This window comes from Crocuta crocuta, unplaced genomic scaffold (genome assembly GCF_008692635.1).
Source record: "Crocuta crocuta isolate KB4526 unplaced genomic scaffold, BGI_CrCroc_1.0 scaffold26, whole genome shotgun sequence".
NCBI classification, from domain to species: Eukaryota; Metazoa; Chordata; class Mammalia; order Carnivora; family Hyaenidae; genus Crocuta; species Crocuta crocuta.
The window spans coordinates 855816-873649 of NW_027532249.1; the positions used below are offsets into that span (position 1 = coordinate 855816).

Sequence of the window (17834 nt, forward strand, 5' to 3'; positions counted from 1 at the left end):
GGTGGCTCAGTCGGTTAAGCGTTTGACTTCAGATCAGGTCCTGATCTCATAGTTCGTAATTCAAGCCCCATGTCAGGCTCTGTGCTGACAGCATAGAGCCTATAGCCCACTTCTCTGTGTCTCTCCCTCTGTCTCTGCCCCTCCCCCGCTTCTGGCCACAATGTCTCTTTCTCAAAAAGAAATTTTAACATAAATACTTATATATGTATTAAATATTTACCGAATGTAAATATAAATGTACATTTTGCCAGTTTTATAAGCAACATAACAAAATAGAAAATAGGTGAATGGGAGGTAGAAGCAAAATAAGCTAATTTCCTTTATTAAATAAAAAATGTGAGTCCATATACAATCTAAAAATTGATAAATCGCTCAGTAGAAAAATGTATATATCACTTGAAATTATGGTAACTACAGATATAACTAAAAAACCATCAACATTTCTACAAATAAGGTATCTATCGGGGCACCTGGCTGGCTCAGTCTGTGTGTGGAACATGTGAGTCTTGATCTCAGGGTTCCAAGTTCAAGCCCCACATTGGCTGTAGAAAAATAAAATCTTAAAAAGAACAAAAAGATATCAGGGCACCTGGGTGGCTCCGTCAGTGAAGCATCTGACTTCAGCTCAGGTCATGATCTCACAGCTTGGGAGTCTGAGACCTGCATAGGGCTCTATGCTGACAGCTCAAAGTCTGGAGCCTGCTTCAGATTCTGTGTCTCCCTCTCTCTCTCTCTCTCTGACCCTCTCACACTCACACTCTGTCTCTCTCAAAACATTAAAAAAAAAAAAAGATATCTATCTAGTAATACCTTGAGAAGTGGAAAGCTTTGTAAATATGCTAAATTGATCTTTCATATAGTGATTATACACACTGTTTAAAGCTAACATAGCAGGAATCAGAGGCATAAATAAACCGTTTAAAAATATAACAGCAACTGGAGCACCTGGCTGGCTTGGTTGAGCAAACAACTCTTGATCTCATTGGGGGTTTGAGCCTCATGTTGGGTACAGAGATTACTTAAAAATAAAATCCTTAAAAATTTTTTTAAATTAAAAAAAAATACAATACCAACTATCAGAATTAAAATCTAAAATCAGAACTATCAGGGGCATGTGGCTCAGTCAGTAGAGCATCTGACTCTTGATCTCAGGGTTGGGAGTTACTTAAAAAAAAAAAAAATAATAATAAAATCACAACTAGTAACATTTTTAGGGGGTAGAAGAACTTTTACCTTTCATTTTATACTCCTCTGGATTATTTGAAATTTTTTCTTTACCAAGTGATTCATTATTCTTTCAATTTTTAAAAATAGTTTAATTAAAACCAACTGTAATATAATCAGAGTCATGCTCTATACAATTAAAAAAATAAGGTAGGAGTGGGGTGCTTGGGTGGCTCAGTTGGTTGTCAGACTTTGCCTCAGGGGATGATCTACAATTTGTGAGTTTGAGCCCCACATCTGGCTCTGTGCTGACACTTCAGAGCCTGAAGCAAGCTTCTGATTCTGCCTCCCTCCCTCTCTGCTCCTTTCCACTCATGCTCTGTCTCTCCCTCTCTCTCTCTCAAAACTTAAAAAAAAATGTTTTTTAATAAATAAATAAGGGAGGACTAATACTACTATGTGGGAAAATAGCCAAAATGTATTTGTAAATGAAAAAGTCAAACTTCAAGTAGGGAGAATGTACATCTGTCTGTGTGTTTGGGGTCTACCTTTACGTGGCATGTTTATATTGGCAAATATTTGTGTTTATAAACACATTAAAAATTTCTTTGTATATACATAGGAAAAGCCAGAAGGTGCACACCAGAATATTTACAATGGTTGGCTTCTTCTGTGGAATAAAAATAGAGGACAGAGACATTACAGAGTACAGGATAGATCAGGGAGAATTTTTATTCTACACAATATATATTTTTAAAAATAGAAAACATGACTACTTAAAAACATTTTAAGGAATTAACATTTAATTAAACCATCAAATGCTTAGCTTAAAAATTAGGAATTTGTTTTACTAGGATTATATCATCAGGTTTTCTATATAAGCTTACCTTGAAGGATTCCAAGAAATACAACTACAGCTTAGCTTACATGAAATCTCATGCTGCAGAGACCACTGGCTGAGATTCATAACATCTGGTGCCTCATATATTCTTACTATACCATCTGCCGAACAGGTTGCTAACATAAGACCCATATGCTTAGGGGCAAATTTCACATCGGTAACGGATGTTCTGCTATCCACTAGAGTTGTCCTCTTAACCTGAAAAAAAAATTATTTAGATACAAAATAAAGGATGATACAATGGAAAGAACAGAGACTCTGAAATCACACTATTTTACTAGGTATGTAGCCATGAATAAGTTACTTTAAAACCACCCAGGCCTCCATTTCCTCCATAGCAAATGATCATATACACAGCTGGCAATCAGTAAAAGTGACCTATAATTATTCCCAGGGTGCCTGTGTGGCTCAGTCAGTTAAGTGTCCAACTTCAGCTCAGGTCATGATCTCACAGTTCGTGAGTCTGAGCCCCGCATCGGACTCTGTGAGCTCAGAGCCTGGAGCCTGCTTCAGATTCTGTGTCTCCCTCTCTCTGACCCTTCCCGGCTCACGTACTCCCACACTCGCTCTCGCACTCTCTCTCTGGCTCTATCAAAAATAAATATTTAAAAAATTTTGGGATGGAATACCTGGGTGGTTCAGTCAGTAAGCATCTGACTTCGGCTCGGGTCGTGATATAATGGTTCATGGGTTCAAGACCTGCCTTGGGCTCTGTGCTAACAGCCCAGGGGCTGGAGTTGGCCTTGGATTCTGTGTCTCCCTTTCTCTCTGTCCCTGCCCCACTCACGCTCTGTCTCTCAAAAATAAACATTAAAAAAATTAAAACAAGAAATGTTTAATGTATAAAAATATAAAAATAAATTTAATTAGTCCCTTTATGGTAGAAAAAAATTGGTCTTAGAAAGTCTAACTTTATTAAAAGTAGGTACTCTCCTTTAAGCAGACCAGTCACTAAACCAGAAAATGTTCAAATTTTCACATGGGTAGCTTTGTCTCACCAAGCATGCTGCAAGCAGGAAGTTAAATGAATTAAGATGTTTTAACAGTAAAATGGAAGACCTGCCACTTCATCTTTCAAGCATAAATGCCAGTTAGCCCTGTGTGCATCACCACTATCCACTTTTAAGAGAAGATATTTACTAGAAACCAAGGGAATGGTACAAAGCTGGCATTGTGATAATTACAGAATTCTAACATAGCATGTACAAGCTACTTTCTGAAATCTAGATTTCTGACAGACAATATCAACAAAATGGAGAAATCAGCACTTTAGTGTCTATGGTTACTAAAATACATCTTTAGGCATCTCAATATTAAAAGAATATCACATAGACTCCAAAGATTGCATCTTTGCAAACTTTTGTCTACAAACACCACTGAATAATCAATACCGATACAACTGCTGAAATCATAAATGATTAATGACTAAATCCAATTTACAGTTGTATTATAATTTGTTTAACTAAATACAAATAAATAAGTATCCCCTGCTCTTCAAAGGTTTGTGTTAAGCCACTTTGATTTTTACAAAAGACCTAATTAGTACCTTTTCTCACTAACCAAAAGAAATCTGAAGAGGATTTTTGCTTTTGCGAAAAGCAAAAATAGCATTCAGAATTTGCTCTGCAAGCCACTACAGAGGCAGCATACACCCTCAGCTTCAAGAATGGCACTGCCGGCTCCCCTTCCCTGGGAACTACCCAGTATCTCACCATCCAACTGAAGCTTTGAACTGTGTCTTTGAGCATCTGTGCTTTAACTCAATTTATGTTGTGCACAGTGTGTCCTAAGGTACCAGAAAAACCTAAGAGGTTATTTTTTGGTTCTGGGAAAGCTCACAAATTTTTCCATGTAAGTTAGCAGTAACTGTTTCTCCACTTTATATCATTTCAGCTTACAAAAGTTCTCCTAAGAATGCTCTACTTTCATATAACAGGGGAAACCTATATCTTTAAGTTCAAGTAAAAGTCCTATGTTACTACTTACTCCTCAACCCAACTCACAGATACTAAAAAACTAACACCCATCTCAGACTGGCTGCTAGAAAAATCCCTAGTATAAATTACTCTTCTCTCCTCCCATGGGGCCAAAGCACCTGGGTGGCTTAGTTAGTTAAGCATCTGACTCTCTCAGCTCAAGTCATGATCTTACACGGTCTGAGTTCAACCCTATAAACAGCTCCACGCTGACAGCTTGGGTCCTGCTTGGGATTCTCTCTCACTTTCTCTGCCTCTCTCCCACTCACACTCTCTGTCTCTCAAAAGAAATAAACTTCAAAACAATTTTTAAAAGGGAGCGCCTGAGTGCCTCATCACTTAGGCATCCAACTTCAGCTCAGGTCATGATCTCACAGTTCATGGGTTAAAGCCCGGCATGGGGTTCTGTGCTGACAGCTCAGAGCCTGGAGCCTGCTTCAGATTCTGTGTCTCCCTCTCTCTCTGCCCCTCCCCTGCTCACACTCTGTCTCTGTCTCTCTCTCTCTCAAAAATAAATAAAATACTTTTTAAAAATTTTTTAATTAAAAAAAATTGTAGGGGCACCTGGCTGGCTCAGTTGGTAGAGCATGTGACTCTTAAATCTTGGGGTCATGAGTTCAAGCCCTACGTTGGGTATAGAGATAATTAAATTTTTTTTAAAAATTTATAAAACCATGAATAGCATGCAAGCTACAAACCTAGAGTAATTAAAAGACTATGATATTGGCATTAAAGAAACCTATACAGCAATGGAACAGAACAGAGTCCAGAAATAAACCCTCTATATATGGTCAATTGATTTTCAATGAAGATGCCAAGATCATTCAATTGGGAAAGGGGGAGGCGTCTCTCCTGATCAGATGGGGGCCCCTAAATATGGGGCAACCTAAAGGGTGGACGCTGGAGGCAAGGGCAGTGAAAGGATTCACCTGAGGCTGAACAAAGGAGATAGAAGTTTATCGAACAGAACACAAGGGAGTTGGGGGGAGCAAAGCATAGGTTGTCTGCTATGAGGCATAGGGTAGGGGCTGCATTTAGAGGAAAGAAGGAAGTATGAGGACTTCTGGAACTTTCCCTTTTTTGGGAACTGTGACTGGTTCTAAGTGACCCATTGGTTAGTTAGGGCCTATAAACATTCTGAGGTAGGCTGCCTAATGGGCCTGTTTACATTCAGCCAGTGGGTTACTGTGGGCCCTTTTGCTTTGCTTTTTACATTCCGTTGCACAAGCCTGTAGTCTAAAAGCAGCCTCTATGAAAGGCAATGGGGCAGTCGTTCTCAGAAAAGACACTGGGAAAACTGGATATTAAGATATAAAAGAATGAAGTGGGAGGAACCTGGCAGGCTCAGTTGGTAGAGCATGTGACTCTCGATCTCAGGGTCATGAGTTTGAGCCCCATGTTGAAGGCAGAGATTATTTAAAAAAGAAAGAAAGAAAGAAAGAAAGAAAGAAAGAAAGAAAGAAAGAAAGAAAGAGAAAAGGAGAGACGAAGAGAGAGAAAGAGTATGAAGTTGTACCCTTACCTTACACCATTTACAAAACTTAAGTAAAAATGAACACAAGACCTAAATGTAAGAGCTAAAAATTATAATACTCTTAATATAAAACTTTGGGGAAAGTCTTTATGGCATTGGATTTGACAATGATTTCTTAAATATGCCACCAAAAACACAGGAAACAAAAGAAAAAATTAATTGGACTTCATGAAAATTTTTTAATTTTGTGCATCAAAGGACACTGTCGAGAGAGAGAAGGTAACTCACAGAATGGGAGAAAATATTTGTAAATCACACACCTGAAAAGGGATTCATATCCAGAAGATAAAGAACTTACACTCAAAGCAAAAAAAAATTTTTTGTAAATGGTCAAAGGACTTGAAAAGACATTTCCCTAAAAAAGTAAAGAATTCTGGTAACAATTCCAATTTGGGTTTGGGGAAGACCTCCCCCTCAACAATTAATTCTCGGATAGCAGTAAGCTGTCCAAGAATTCAACTCAATTTTGACTCTATCTACCCAGAAACAGTATCAGATTCCACAGGTTAAGGGTTCAATCGTGCTAGACTGCCCCCACTTCGGACACCTATGCAGCTCTCAAAACTCAGACATTTTGCTTAATAGATCACCAATTTATTATAAAGGGACAGAACTCAGGAACAGCCAGTTGGGAGAGATGCATGGAGCAAAGTACGGGGAAACTGTGAGGAGTTTCTATGCCCTCTCCAGATTTACCACTCTACCCACATCTCCACATGTTCACCAACCCCAAAACTCTGAACCATGTTCTCTGGAGTTTTTATGGATACTTCAATAATTACATGGGCATGACTGATTAACACATTAGCCAATGGCAACCTATTCAATCTCCAGTCCCTCTTCCCTCCCCAGAGGTCAGGGGTGAGACAGAAAGTTCCAGCCCTCTAATCACAAGGTTGACTCCATTGGCAACCAGCCCCAACCTTTGGCACTTTCCCAAAGTCACCTCATTAACATAACAAAAGATACCTGTATCACTCTGAACACTTAGGAAATTTCAAGGGTTCTGGGACTAGTAACTCAGGAACTGCATTAGGAAAACCAAATTTACACGAGCAATAAATTTCTTATAAATCAAGACACTACAAGAAGATATACAGGGGCACCTGGGTGGCTTAGTCGGTTAAGCGTCCGACTTTCGCTTAGGTCATGATCTCGCGGTTTGTGGGTTCGGGCCCCGCGTCGGGCTCTGTGCTGGCTGCCAGCTCAGAGCCTGGAGCCTGTTTCAGTCTGTGACTCCCTCTCTCTCTGACCCTCCCCTGTTCACGCTGTCTCTCTCTCTCTCTCTCCTAGAAATCAATAAAACATTAAAAAAAAAAAAAAGAAGATATACAAATAACCAATTTACACATAAAAATGTGTTCAACATCACTAACCATTAGGGAAATGCAAAAAAAAAAAGAAACTTAAGAAACAAAATAAGATAAAAACAGAGAAAGCAAACTAATACACAGAACAAACAGAGCTGCTGGAGGGGAGGTGGGTAGGGCTATGGGCTAAATGGGCTATGGGCATTAAGGAGAGCACTTGTTGGGATGAGCAGTGGGTGTTATATTTAAGTGATTAATCACTAAATTCTACTGCTGAAACCATTATTACTCTACATGTTAACTAACTTTGAATTAAATAAAATTTTTTAAAAATCCCACAAGGAGGTGCCATTTCACACCCACTAGGATAGCTACAATGGGGGGGAAAAACCCAGCAAGCATTGGCAAGGATGTGGAAAAACTGAAACACTCCTCCATTGCTGGTAGGAATGAAAAATGATACAGTCATTCTGGAAAATAATTTAGCAGTTTCCAAAAGTTAAAACACAGAACTTCCATATGAGCCAGCAATTATACTCCTAGGTATATATGCAAAAATACTGAATGCAAGACCTCAAACAGGTATCTATATAACAATGATCATAGTAGCATTGTTAGCGAGGATGCAACAGGAAGTTAATCAAATAAGAAGACTGAAAGCTATCAGCACAAGGGAAGAAGGAAAGGGACAAAAGCAGGGAAAGAATATATTTTGTTTTGGAGAACCAACAGTTCTAACCAAGGAGACACCCAACTAGGTGTCGTACCTGATATCTCCTTACGTGATCCAGTTTGAGCTGGACTAGACCTGAGGACATGCAGTGAAGCCCCCAAGTTATCCTGAAGCTACCTCTTATATATTAAGATTTCCTATGGGTGGAGTTTTCCACCATATTTTGAACATCGATGGACACACTAGCAAGTTGACGTTCCAGGCATGTGCAAGCGAAGTATTTATGCAAGCTTCCTGCCCCTGCCCCCAATACACTGAATAAAACCTTCCTAACCCCACAAGAAGACAGTGCTTTGGGAGCTGTCTCCTTGTAACAAATAATAAAAAGTTTTTTTGCTTTCAACACTTTCTTGGATTGTGTTCAATCTGACGCACCCCAAGTGGCAAATCCCTTGAGTTAGAGCATTATTTACAATAGCTAAGAGGTAGGAACAACCCAACTATCTATCTACAGATAAATGAATACATAAAATGTGCCATATACACACAATGGAATGTTATTCAGCCATAATAGGAATGAAATTGATATACGTGTACGTCCATACACGCAACAATATGGACGGACCTTAAAAACATTTTGCTTAGCAAAACAAGCCAGATACAGAAGGACAAATATTCTATGATTCCATTTATATGAAGTACCTAAAGCAGTCAAATTCCTAGAGACAGAAAGTAGAACAGAGGTTACCAGGGGTTGGGGGAATGGAAGGATGAGGTACTATTCAATGTTATCAGGCTTATGTTGGGAAAAATGAAGTTGTGATACAGATATTGGTAATATGCACACAGCACTGTGAATGTAATTAATGCCACTGAACTGTACACTTACAGTTAACATGATAAATATTATGTTATGCATGTTCTACCACAATTTATATTATGCAGCTGAAAAAAAGAGCAGTACTGATAACATACAAGCATTAGTGTTGAGAGGAAGGTGGATAGGACTGGTAAACAGAGGAGGAAACACTGTATGTATGCCCTTATAAAGGCATAGAATATATCCAGAAAAATAACACAAAAAATTTACAACAGTGGTTGACTCTACAGAGCAAACTGTGTGGCTAAAGGGGAGAAAGTTGTCACTGTAAACATTCATTTATACCTTGTGCCTAATTATCTATCACAAGAAATTTTAAAAAAACAAAACACTGGAATGGTCTTAAAAGTAATCTAGTTCAATTCTCTCACTTTACAGACACAGAACTTGACTAGTACACACATTATACTCTTGTTTAAAATCAAACATCCAATCAGGGAAGAGCAGAGAATAGCAGAAGCAGATGAAGAGTATATTTTATACGAAAGCAAAGGTAACCAAAGGAGAAAAAACAATATTTTAATGGATTTTGAGAGGGCACTCACTCTAGGACAATGCAAATACTACAGATTTATCATGAAAGTTATCATTAAACAATGCCATGAGTGCTCCTGAGTACCACTTCAGGCCCAAGACAAAATTAAATAAACAAGTAGCAGAAAAACATGGAAGAGGAAAAATAGAACTGGTAAACATAGAGAGGAGTGGTAACATCTTATCAAGTGCCTGAAGTGTTCTTGAAAAGACTGATGCTCCTTGAAGTCACACATCCTCCTCCCGAAAACCCCCAAAAGCAACAAATGTCTCACCCAATGACTTTGTCCTCTCAGTTTATCATTTGATTCTCCTACTATTTCTTCCCACACAGCAGCTGTTCGGTCAAAAGAACAAGAAGCCAAAACCTGTCCAAATTCTGGATGGGCCCATGTCACACGCCACACAGATCCACTATGTGTCTGAGGAATTATTTTAAAAAAACAAAAAAACAAAAATTGACTTTACTCATATTTCATACATACAAAGTTTTACTTGCAGAAACAGAACATAGATGTTTTTACTTCAGTAAGAGCAGAACATTATTCAATTTTACATTTAAATAAAAAACTGTGAGTTCTGGAAATTTTTGACTCTTAGAAGATATTCTCTTTTTAGATTATGGCCCTTCTGGAGTCAAGTCCTTCTAACATTTTACTAATAAAGAAAAACCCAGCTGGATAAAGCTGACCTCTTCTAGTACTAACAGAGACCTGCTTAAGAATTTAGCCTAATCAACTTTATTTGCTTCAAAAGCCTAACAGTATACAGAAACTACAGCAGTAAAACGCTTAAATGACTCTGAAACCTGGCTAGACTGTGGACTATTCTAGGAAGTGAGGCAATGACTGATAAAATATAGAGAAACCCAAATCCTTGTATTCTGAAAAAAATAATTTAAATCTCAGTAGCATTACCTTTATTATGTGAAAAATGCCAAATTACAATTCTTCAACTCTCATGTTGACAAAAGGGGAAAAAAAGGAACAGAAAGGTCTTAAAACATTTCACAGAGGGGTGCATGGATGGCTCAGTCTGGTAAGTGTCTAACTCTTAATTTCAGCTTAGGTTATGATCTTGGAGTTCATGAGATCAAGCCCACATCAAGCTGGGATGACAGTGTAGAGCCTGGCTGGGATTCTCTCTCTCTGTCCCTCTCCCACTCTTTCCTTCTCTCTCTCTCCCTCAAAATAAATAAACTTAAAAAAACAAAACCTATAGCCTGAGTGGCTCAGTCATTAAGCATCTGACTTCGGCTCAGGTCATGATTTCCCAGTTCATTAGTTCAAGTCCCACTTCGGGTGAACAAGAAATAGGAGTTTCCTTTTGGAGTGATAGTTTTGGAACTGGATAGAAGCGGTAGTTGTACTAACACTATGAATGTAGTAAATGCCATTGTGTTGTATATAAAGGATCTAACTACTGATACATGCCACAATATGAATGAACCTCAAAGAAAAGGGAAAGTAGCCAGACACAAGTAACTACATATTGTAGAATTCCATTTATATGAAAGGTCTAGAAAAAGTAAAACTACAGAGACAGCAAACAGTTCAGTGGTTGCCTAGGGCTTGGGTAGACAATGGGGATTGACCCCAAACAGCCACAAGGGAAATTTCACGGCTACACAAGTGTAGAAATGTATTAAAATTCGTTGAACTATACATTTAAAATTGATTATGCTAGTGGTATGTAAAAATCTGTCTGAATAAAGCTGAAAAGAAATAGAACTTGTACAAAACAGCACAACTACTAAAAATATGCAAAAGAACAGATAAGTAACAAATACTAAAATGCCAAGAATAGTTATGTTAGAACACTATGAAATTGCACATTTTCCTACTCTCAAGTTTTCTGAAGCACACTTTTGCTACTTTAACAGTTAAACACAAAATATTTTAGGAAAAGTATACATTTTTTTTTTAATTTTTTTTTTTAAATGTTTTATTTATTTCTAGAAGAGAGAGAGAGAGAGACAGCGTGAGCAGGGGAGGGTCAGAGAGAGAGGGAGTCACAGACTCTGAAACAGGCTCCAGGCTCTGAGCTGGCAGTCAGCACAGAGCCCGACGCGGGGCTCGAACCCACGAACCGCGAGATCAAGACCTAAGCGAAAGTCGGATGCTTAACCGACTAAGCCACCCAGGCGCCCCAAGAAAAGTATACATTTTATAATTCTTTCAAAGAATAACAAGTCACTGATGCTACCAAATAAATAGTAAACATCTCAATTTTTTTAAAAATCACTGTAAAAATACTAACCTTCCAACTAGCAGTACAATGCCAATCCCCATTTTCACTTTTATCCCAGACCTATAAGAAAATAAAAGACATATTTTATACAAAATATTCCTACAAACATGACAAACATGAAGACTGAATCAGTATTAAGGCAAAAGAAATGAACATAAATTCACAAAATAACACAACCAATAAGTAAATTTTCATTCATTCAGATATTTATTACAAACCTGGGGGAGGTGGGCTCCTGGGTGCTCAGTTGGTTAAGCATCCAACTCTTGATTTTGGCTCAGGTCATGATCTTACTATTCATCAGATTAAGCCCCACTTCAGGCTCCTCACTGACAATGTGGAGCCTGCTTGGGATTATCTCTCCTTCTCTCTCTCTCTCTCTGTCCCTCCCCTGCTCATGCTCTCTTTTTCTCTCTCTCTAAATAAATAAATAAACATTAAAAAAAAAAAAAAAAGAACCTGGGGAGTGCCAGGCACCATGCCGAGCAGGAGGGGTAAAGAATCTATGCTCTCATAGGTAACAGAGACAACTACAGTTACAGTCAAGTCTTGTTATTGTAGTAGTTGTGTTCTACAATGTTGCTGTAAACACTGAACCCGCAAATACTGAACCACTACTCTCAGGGGAAATACCAGGTGAGAGTCACAACATATTTGTCAACTAATCAATACATAATCTCGTTTCACGTACGTATCTATTTAAAGACACTTTTTTAGTGGATATTATTAGTTCATTAACACTGAAATCAGAGCCAGCAGCAATTCATGTCTCAATGAAACTTTCCTAACACACGAGTTTTCTCTGCAGGGCACATCACAGCCTTGATGCACCTAAGATCATTAGGCACCACTTCAGCCCTATACTTGGGGACAATTTTAGACCGTGAAATTACCAACAAAAGAACAAAAATGTGGCACAAAATAGACAATGAAATGGGACACTTGGGGGTTCCTGGGTGGCTCAGTCAGTTAAGCACTAACTCGATTTTGGCTCAGGTCATGATCTCACGGTTCAAGAGTTCAAGCTTGGGATTCTCTCTCTCCCTCTCTTTCAAAAAAAGAAAAAAAAAAAGGGACTTGTTTACAGTATGAAAGTCCAAATAAGAAAACCGTGTTGCCACAGCAACTTCTTACTCAACATGTCTCTGGAGGTAAGGGAAACAAAAGCAAAAATGAACTACTGGGACCTCATCAAAATGCACAGTAAAGGAAACAATCAGCAAAACTAAAAAGCAACCAATGGAATAGGAGAAGATATTTGCAAGTGACATATCAGATAAAGGGTTAGTATCCAAAATTTATAAAGAACTTATCAAACTGAACACCCAAAAAACAAAAATCCAGTGAAGAAATGGGCAAAAAACATGAACAGACACTTCCCCAAAGAAGACATCCAGATGGCCAACCGACACATGAAAAAATGCTCAACATCACTCATCACCAGGGAAATACAAATTAAAACCACAATGAGATACCACCTCAACACCTGTCCGAAAGACTAAAATGAACAATTCAGGCAACATCAGATGTTCGTGAGAACATGGAGAAAGAGGGTCTCTTTGGCACTGCTGGTGGGAATGCAAACTAATACAGCCACTCTGGAAAATAGTATGTAGGTTCCTCAAAAAATTAAAAAGTAGAACTACCTTAAGACTCAGCAATTGCACTACTAGGTACTTATCCAAGGGATACAGGTGTGCTATTTCAAAGGGGCACATGCACCCCAATATTTATAGCAGCACTATCAACAATAGCCAAAGTATGGAAAGTGCCCAAATGTCCATCAACAGATGTATGGATAAAAAAGATGTGGTATATATACATACAATGGAGTACTACTCAGCAATCAAAAAGAATGACGTCTTGCCATTTGCAACTATGTGGATGAAACCAGAGGGTATCATGCTAAGTGAAATTAATCAAAGAAAAATAAATATCATATGACTTCACTCACATGAAGAATTTAAGATACAAAACAGATGAACATAACAAAAAAAGTAAAAATAAGATAAAAACAGAGAGGAGAACTAAACATAAGAGACTCTTAAATATAGAGAACTGAAGGTTGCTGGAGGGATGGTGGGGGGGGATTGGCTAAATGGGTAAGGGGCATTAAAGAAGACACTTATTGGGATGAGCACTGAGTGTTAGACATAGGGGGATGAATCACTGGAATCTACTCCTGAAATCATTATTCATTATTACACTATATGCTAACTTGGATATAAATTTTAAAATAAGTAAGAAATAATAATAATTAAAATTTTAAAAAAATAAAAATAAAATAAAATGAAATGAAATAAAATAAAATAGAAAGCAGCGTCACCCTGTTTAACCTCAGTTGGGAACATGCACATCGGGCAACTCCAATTTTTTGCTACTCTGCTCATGTCAAGCAAATAACTATGAATATTCATTTTTGAGGTCTCAAATAAATTGTAGAGAGTAAGTGAATTCACAAATACAGAATTTGCTAATAATGAGGACCAACTGTTTATGTAACAAACAAAAGCAAAATATTTAATCTTACTATCAACCAAAATATAGATTATGAAGACAGCATTTTAACCCCTTAAAAAATAATGAAATGATAAACTCCTCAAAAAACTAAAAAGAGAATTACTACATGATCCAGCAATTCCACTTCTGGGTACATACCCAAAAGAATTGAAAACAGGGTCTCCAAAAGGCATCTGCATACCCACATTTATAGCGGAATTTATCCACAATAGCAAAAAACATAGAAGCAACCTAAGTCCACTGATAGATGAATGTTAAGCAAAATGTGGTATTTACAATACAGATAATGTAATACTCGGCCTTAAAAAGGAAGAAAATTCTAACACATGCTCCAACATGTGCAAACTTCAAAGACACTATGCTAAGTGAAATAAACCAGTCACAAAAAAGACAGATTACTGTATGACTCCACTTATATGAGGTACCTAGTCAAATTCACAGAGACAGAAAGGAAAATGGGGGCAGCCAGGGTGTGATGATAGGGAGAATGGGAAGTTATTATTTAATGGGTATAAAGTTTAAATTTTACAAAACAAAAAAGTTCTGTAGATAGATGGTGGTGCTGGCTGCACAGATATGAATGGACTTAATACCACTAAACTATACACTTAAACACAGTTCCGACAATAATCTTATGTTGTGTATCTTACCATAATTTTAAAAATTAGACAACAAATGTTAATAATGCCCGACATGGACAATTATCCTATCAAATTAATGCTTCAATTGCAAAATGGTATAACCTTCAAAAAGACAATCTGCCAATTATTCACAAAAGCTTTTAAAACATTCACTAATTTCTCTACTTGAATGAGGCTAAGGAAATCATTCAAAACACAAAAGTTTAAAGTAATGAAGACTTCCATTACAATGCTACTTCCAATAGACAAAACCTGCAAACTGAAAGATTTAGAGATTCAGTAATAAGTGGATGAGGAAAAAGAAAATGTACGGCCTATTCAGTTAACAGACATTAATTACTCAATATTCAATAACAGGTGGATAGATGAGTGTCTAAAGAAAATGTATCCACGTACAACAAAATTATTCAGTCTTAATGAAATTACAATACATACCACAAATATGGATGAACCTTGAAAACATCATGGTATGGAATACTACATGGCAATGAGAAACAATGAAATCTGGCCAGGTGTAGCAACATGGATGGACCTTGAGGGTGTTATGCTGAGCGAAATAAGTCAGGCAGAGAAGGACAAATATCATATGTTTGCACGTATAGGAGGATTAGGAGGAACTTAACGGAGGAACAAGGGGGAGAAGAAGGGGGAAATGGTGGGGGAAAGGGAGAGAGGCAAACCATGAGAGACTCTTGAATGCTGACAAAAACTGAGGACTGATGGATGTGGGGGGGAGGGGGGATGGGCATGGAGGAGGGCACTTGTGGGGGAAAAAAAAGAAAAAGAAAAGAAAACATCATGGTAAGTGAAATGAACCAAACACAAATGGGCAAATATTATATGGTTACATTTATATGAGATACCCAGCATAGTGAAACTTATAAATTAAGAGTATTATAGGGGCAGGTGGGTGGCTCAGTCAGTTGGGCTCCTGACTCTTAATTTCAACTCAAGTCATGCTCTCGCGGGTCAGGAGATCAATCCCCATGTCCAGTTCTGCGCTGAGCAGGCGCCTGCTCGGGATTCTCCCTCCCTCCTTCCCTCTCTCTCTCTCCCTCCTTCCCCGCCCCTCTCCCGCTTGTTCTTTCTCAAAATAAATAAATAAACGTATTAAAAAAAAAAAGAAGAAGAAGAGTATTAGAAGTCACCAGGGACTGGGGCAGGGTGGAAAAAGGAGTCACTGAGTAGAGTTTTAGTACAGAATGAAGAAAAAGTTCCAAAGATGTATAGTGGTGACAGTTGCACAACAACGTGAATGCTGGGCTTAATGCCACTGAACTGTAATGTAGATTTAAAGATGGTTAGCTTACCACAATTTAAAAAAAAAACTAAGTAATTTTAAACCTTTTAGTAATTAGAACACTATAGTCATCCCATGGATTTGGTGACACTATTTTTCGAAAGGGAACACTAGTTGTAATTCATCTTTGAGGGATCACTGGTATCAAACTTGACTGTGAAAAACAAGCAGTAAAAACTATCCTTCAGATTTTCAGTTATTTTCGGAGTTGCCGCAAATGCCAAGTAATCCACACTCCAGCTTTCATCTTCAAGTCTATTGTCGTTTACACTACAATAATCTCTAAAGTTCCTAAATCCCCAAAACCATCCTCTTATCACAGAAAATTCTGCTGGCCAAAGCAGTGTAGACATTTACACGATCTTTATGAAACAAGCACTCCATTTCCTTAATAGCACGTAGAGAAGTCACTGGATATAAACGGATAGATGTTTCTTCTACAGCGAAAAAAGGTGAGTTTCCTATATGAACACAAGGAGAGAACAATCTCCCCCAAGATGAGCAACAAGCTCACCACGGCACTTAACACAACACGTTGAACTGACTGCATCACAGAAAGCGAGGCAAAGATGCCTGGCTGAACCACCGTGGTAATAGGACAACCACTCCCACGCTTGCGCAGTCTGACAAAGCCCTCCCGCAGACTAAGCCGAGGGGCTCGCACGCCCACACGACCCAAACTGCAGCAGGTGAAACCCGCGTGCTCCCAAGGCCCCCAGTGGCGAGAGCGCGCACGCGGCTATGACGCCAGCCCGCCCTCCCCCTCCGCGCAGGCGCAAAGTAGCGTGGCCCCCCCCCACTGGGGGAGCGGCTGTGACCCCACAATATTGGGCCGAGCTGGGCGGAGCAGGCTAGCCGCCCACTTTCCTTGGGCTTCAGACCTCGTGTCCAGCGGCGTGCCTCAAAATCCGGAGTAGTCCCCTTTCTACGCGCCTTCCCTCCGCTCTAACAGCGGGTCGTGCACGCTCTCACTCCCCCTCCTTCTGGGCTCGGTCCCACCCAAAGGCTCCGCGCGCACCTTGACGCTCTGGTCACTGGAACAGGTAGCCATCCGTCGCCCATGGAAGTCAAAAGAGACATCATGGATGAGATCCTTATGGTCCGCCGCGATGCTGCGCGCCACAAACATGGCTTCCGCCGGGCCCGCGCCTCCTCCGTCTGCCCCGCCCACCTCCGAGGAGGGCGTCCGCGGCGGCGCGCGGACCGCAGCCCACCAGGACCCCGCTGCCGCCGGGGCGCGCACAGCGCGAACTACCCGCGCGCCCCCGCGCCGAGCCCCACCCCTTTGCCCGTCATGCCCCGCGAGTCCTGGGCGGGGCGAGGGCGACTGCGCCTGCGTTTTTGAAGGAGCTTAATCGCGGCAAGGGCTTTGGAGGGAATCGTCGTTCCTGAGCTGTAAGGAAAATTAAAGGAATTTATTGTTGAAGTTTGATAATTGGGAAAAGTAAGAAAGGTAGAAGAACCATGTACAGTCCTGGGTCTTGAGTCAGTATTGGTCAGTGTCGTTCCCCGCTCCTGCCGTCCTCTGACATAGGTTGAGTGCTCGAAAGAAGTGGAGACGGGAGGGAACTTTGCCGGGACAGCTAAGGAGCAAAGAAGGGTGGAGATTTCACCTAAGGAGTCCAGGCTCAGCCGAAAAGTAAAGTCCGGAGGAATAGAGTTGAGAGGGAAAAACTGACGGGATATGGAGATGGGAGAGCTGGTGTGAGGGAGAGAAAAGGGAGGGTTCCGAAGTCAAAATATTTAAAGATTTCACAGGTAGAAAGAATAGGCTTGGTAGTGTCAAGAACCAAGATGTGGGCAGTGAGGTCCTAGAAATTAGAAAGTTCTTCATAAAGGGGAGTCTGGGTGGCTCAGTGGATTAAGCATTGGACTCGATTTTGGCTCAGGCCATGCATGATCTCAGGGTTGTGGGATCGATCCCCACAATTGGGCCATTAGGCTCCGGCTGGGCTTGGAGCATGCTTAGGAGTCTCTCTCTTCCTCTGCCTCTCCGTCTCTCTTTCTTTCTCTCTCTCTCTCAAAAAATAAAAAAAGTTCTTCATAAAGAAACTTAAGTCATCTAGGAGAATGAATGGCAGGATCCGAAATGAACTGTGAAAGACTGGGGAGCCTGGAGACAGAGTTCTCAATAAAGAAATACGTCAAACA

General features: G+C 39.7%; 1 protein-coding gene across 3 annotated transcripts in view; it reads right to left on the bottom strand.

Annotated features, from left to right (window-relative positions):
• Positions 1–16888, bottom strand: part of SEH1L (SEH1 like nucleoporin) — a 32451-nt gene extending 15563 nt beyond the window's left edge. For 2 of the 3 annotated variants that reach the window (XM_077778237.1, XM_077778239.1), the window contains exons 1-4: positions 16702–16888; positions 11232–11282; positions 9248–9394; positions 2052–2263 (exon numbers count right to left, since the gene is read on the bottom strand). In XM_077778237.1, coding sequence (XP_077634363.1) covers positions 2052–2263; positions 9248–9394; positions 11232–11282; positions 16702–16812 — 521 coding nt within the window. In that variant the 5' untranslated portion in view covers positions 16813–16888. The remainder of the gene's footprint in view (positions 1–2051; positions 2264–9247; positions 9395–11231; positions 11283–16701) is intronic. The other variant, XM_077778238.1, reaches the window with a different exon arrangement.
• Between the last annotated feature and the right edge of the window lie 946 nt (positions 16889–17834).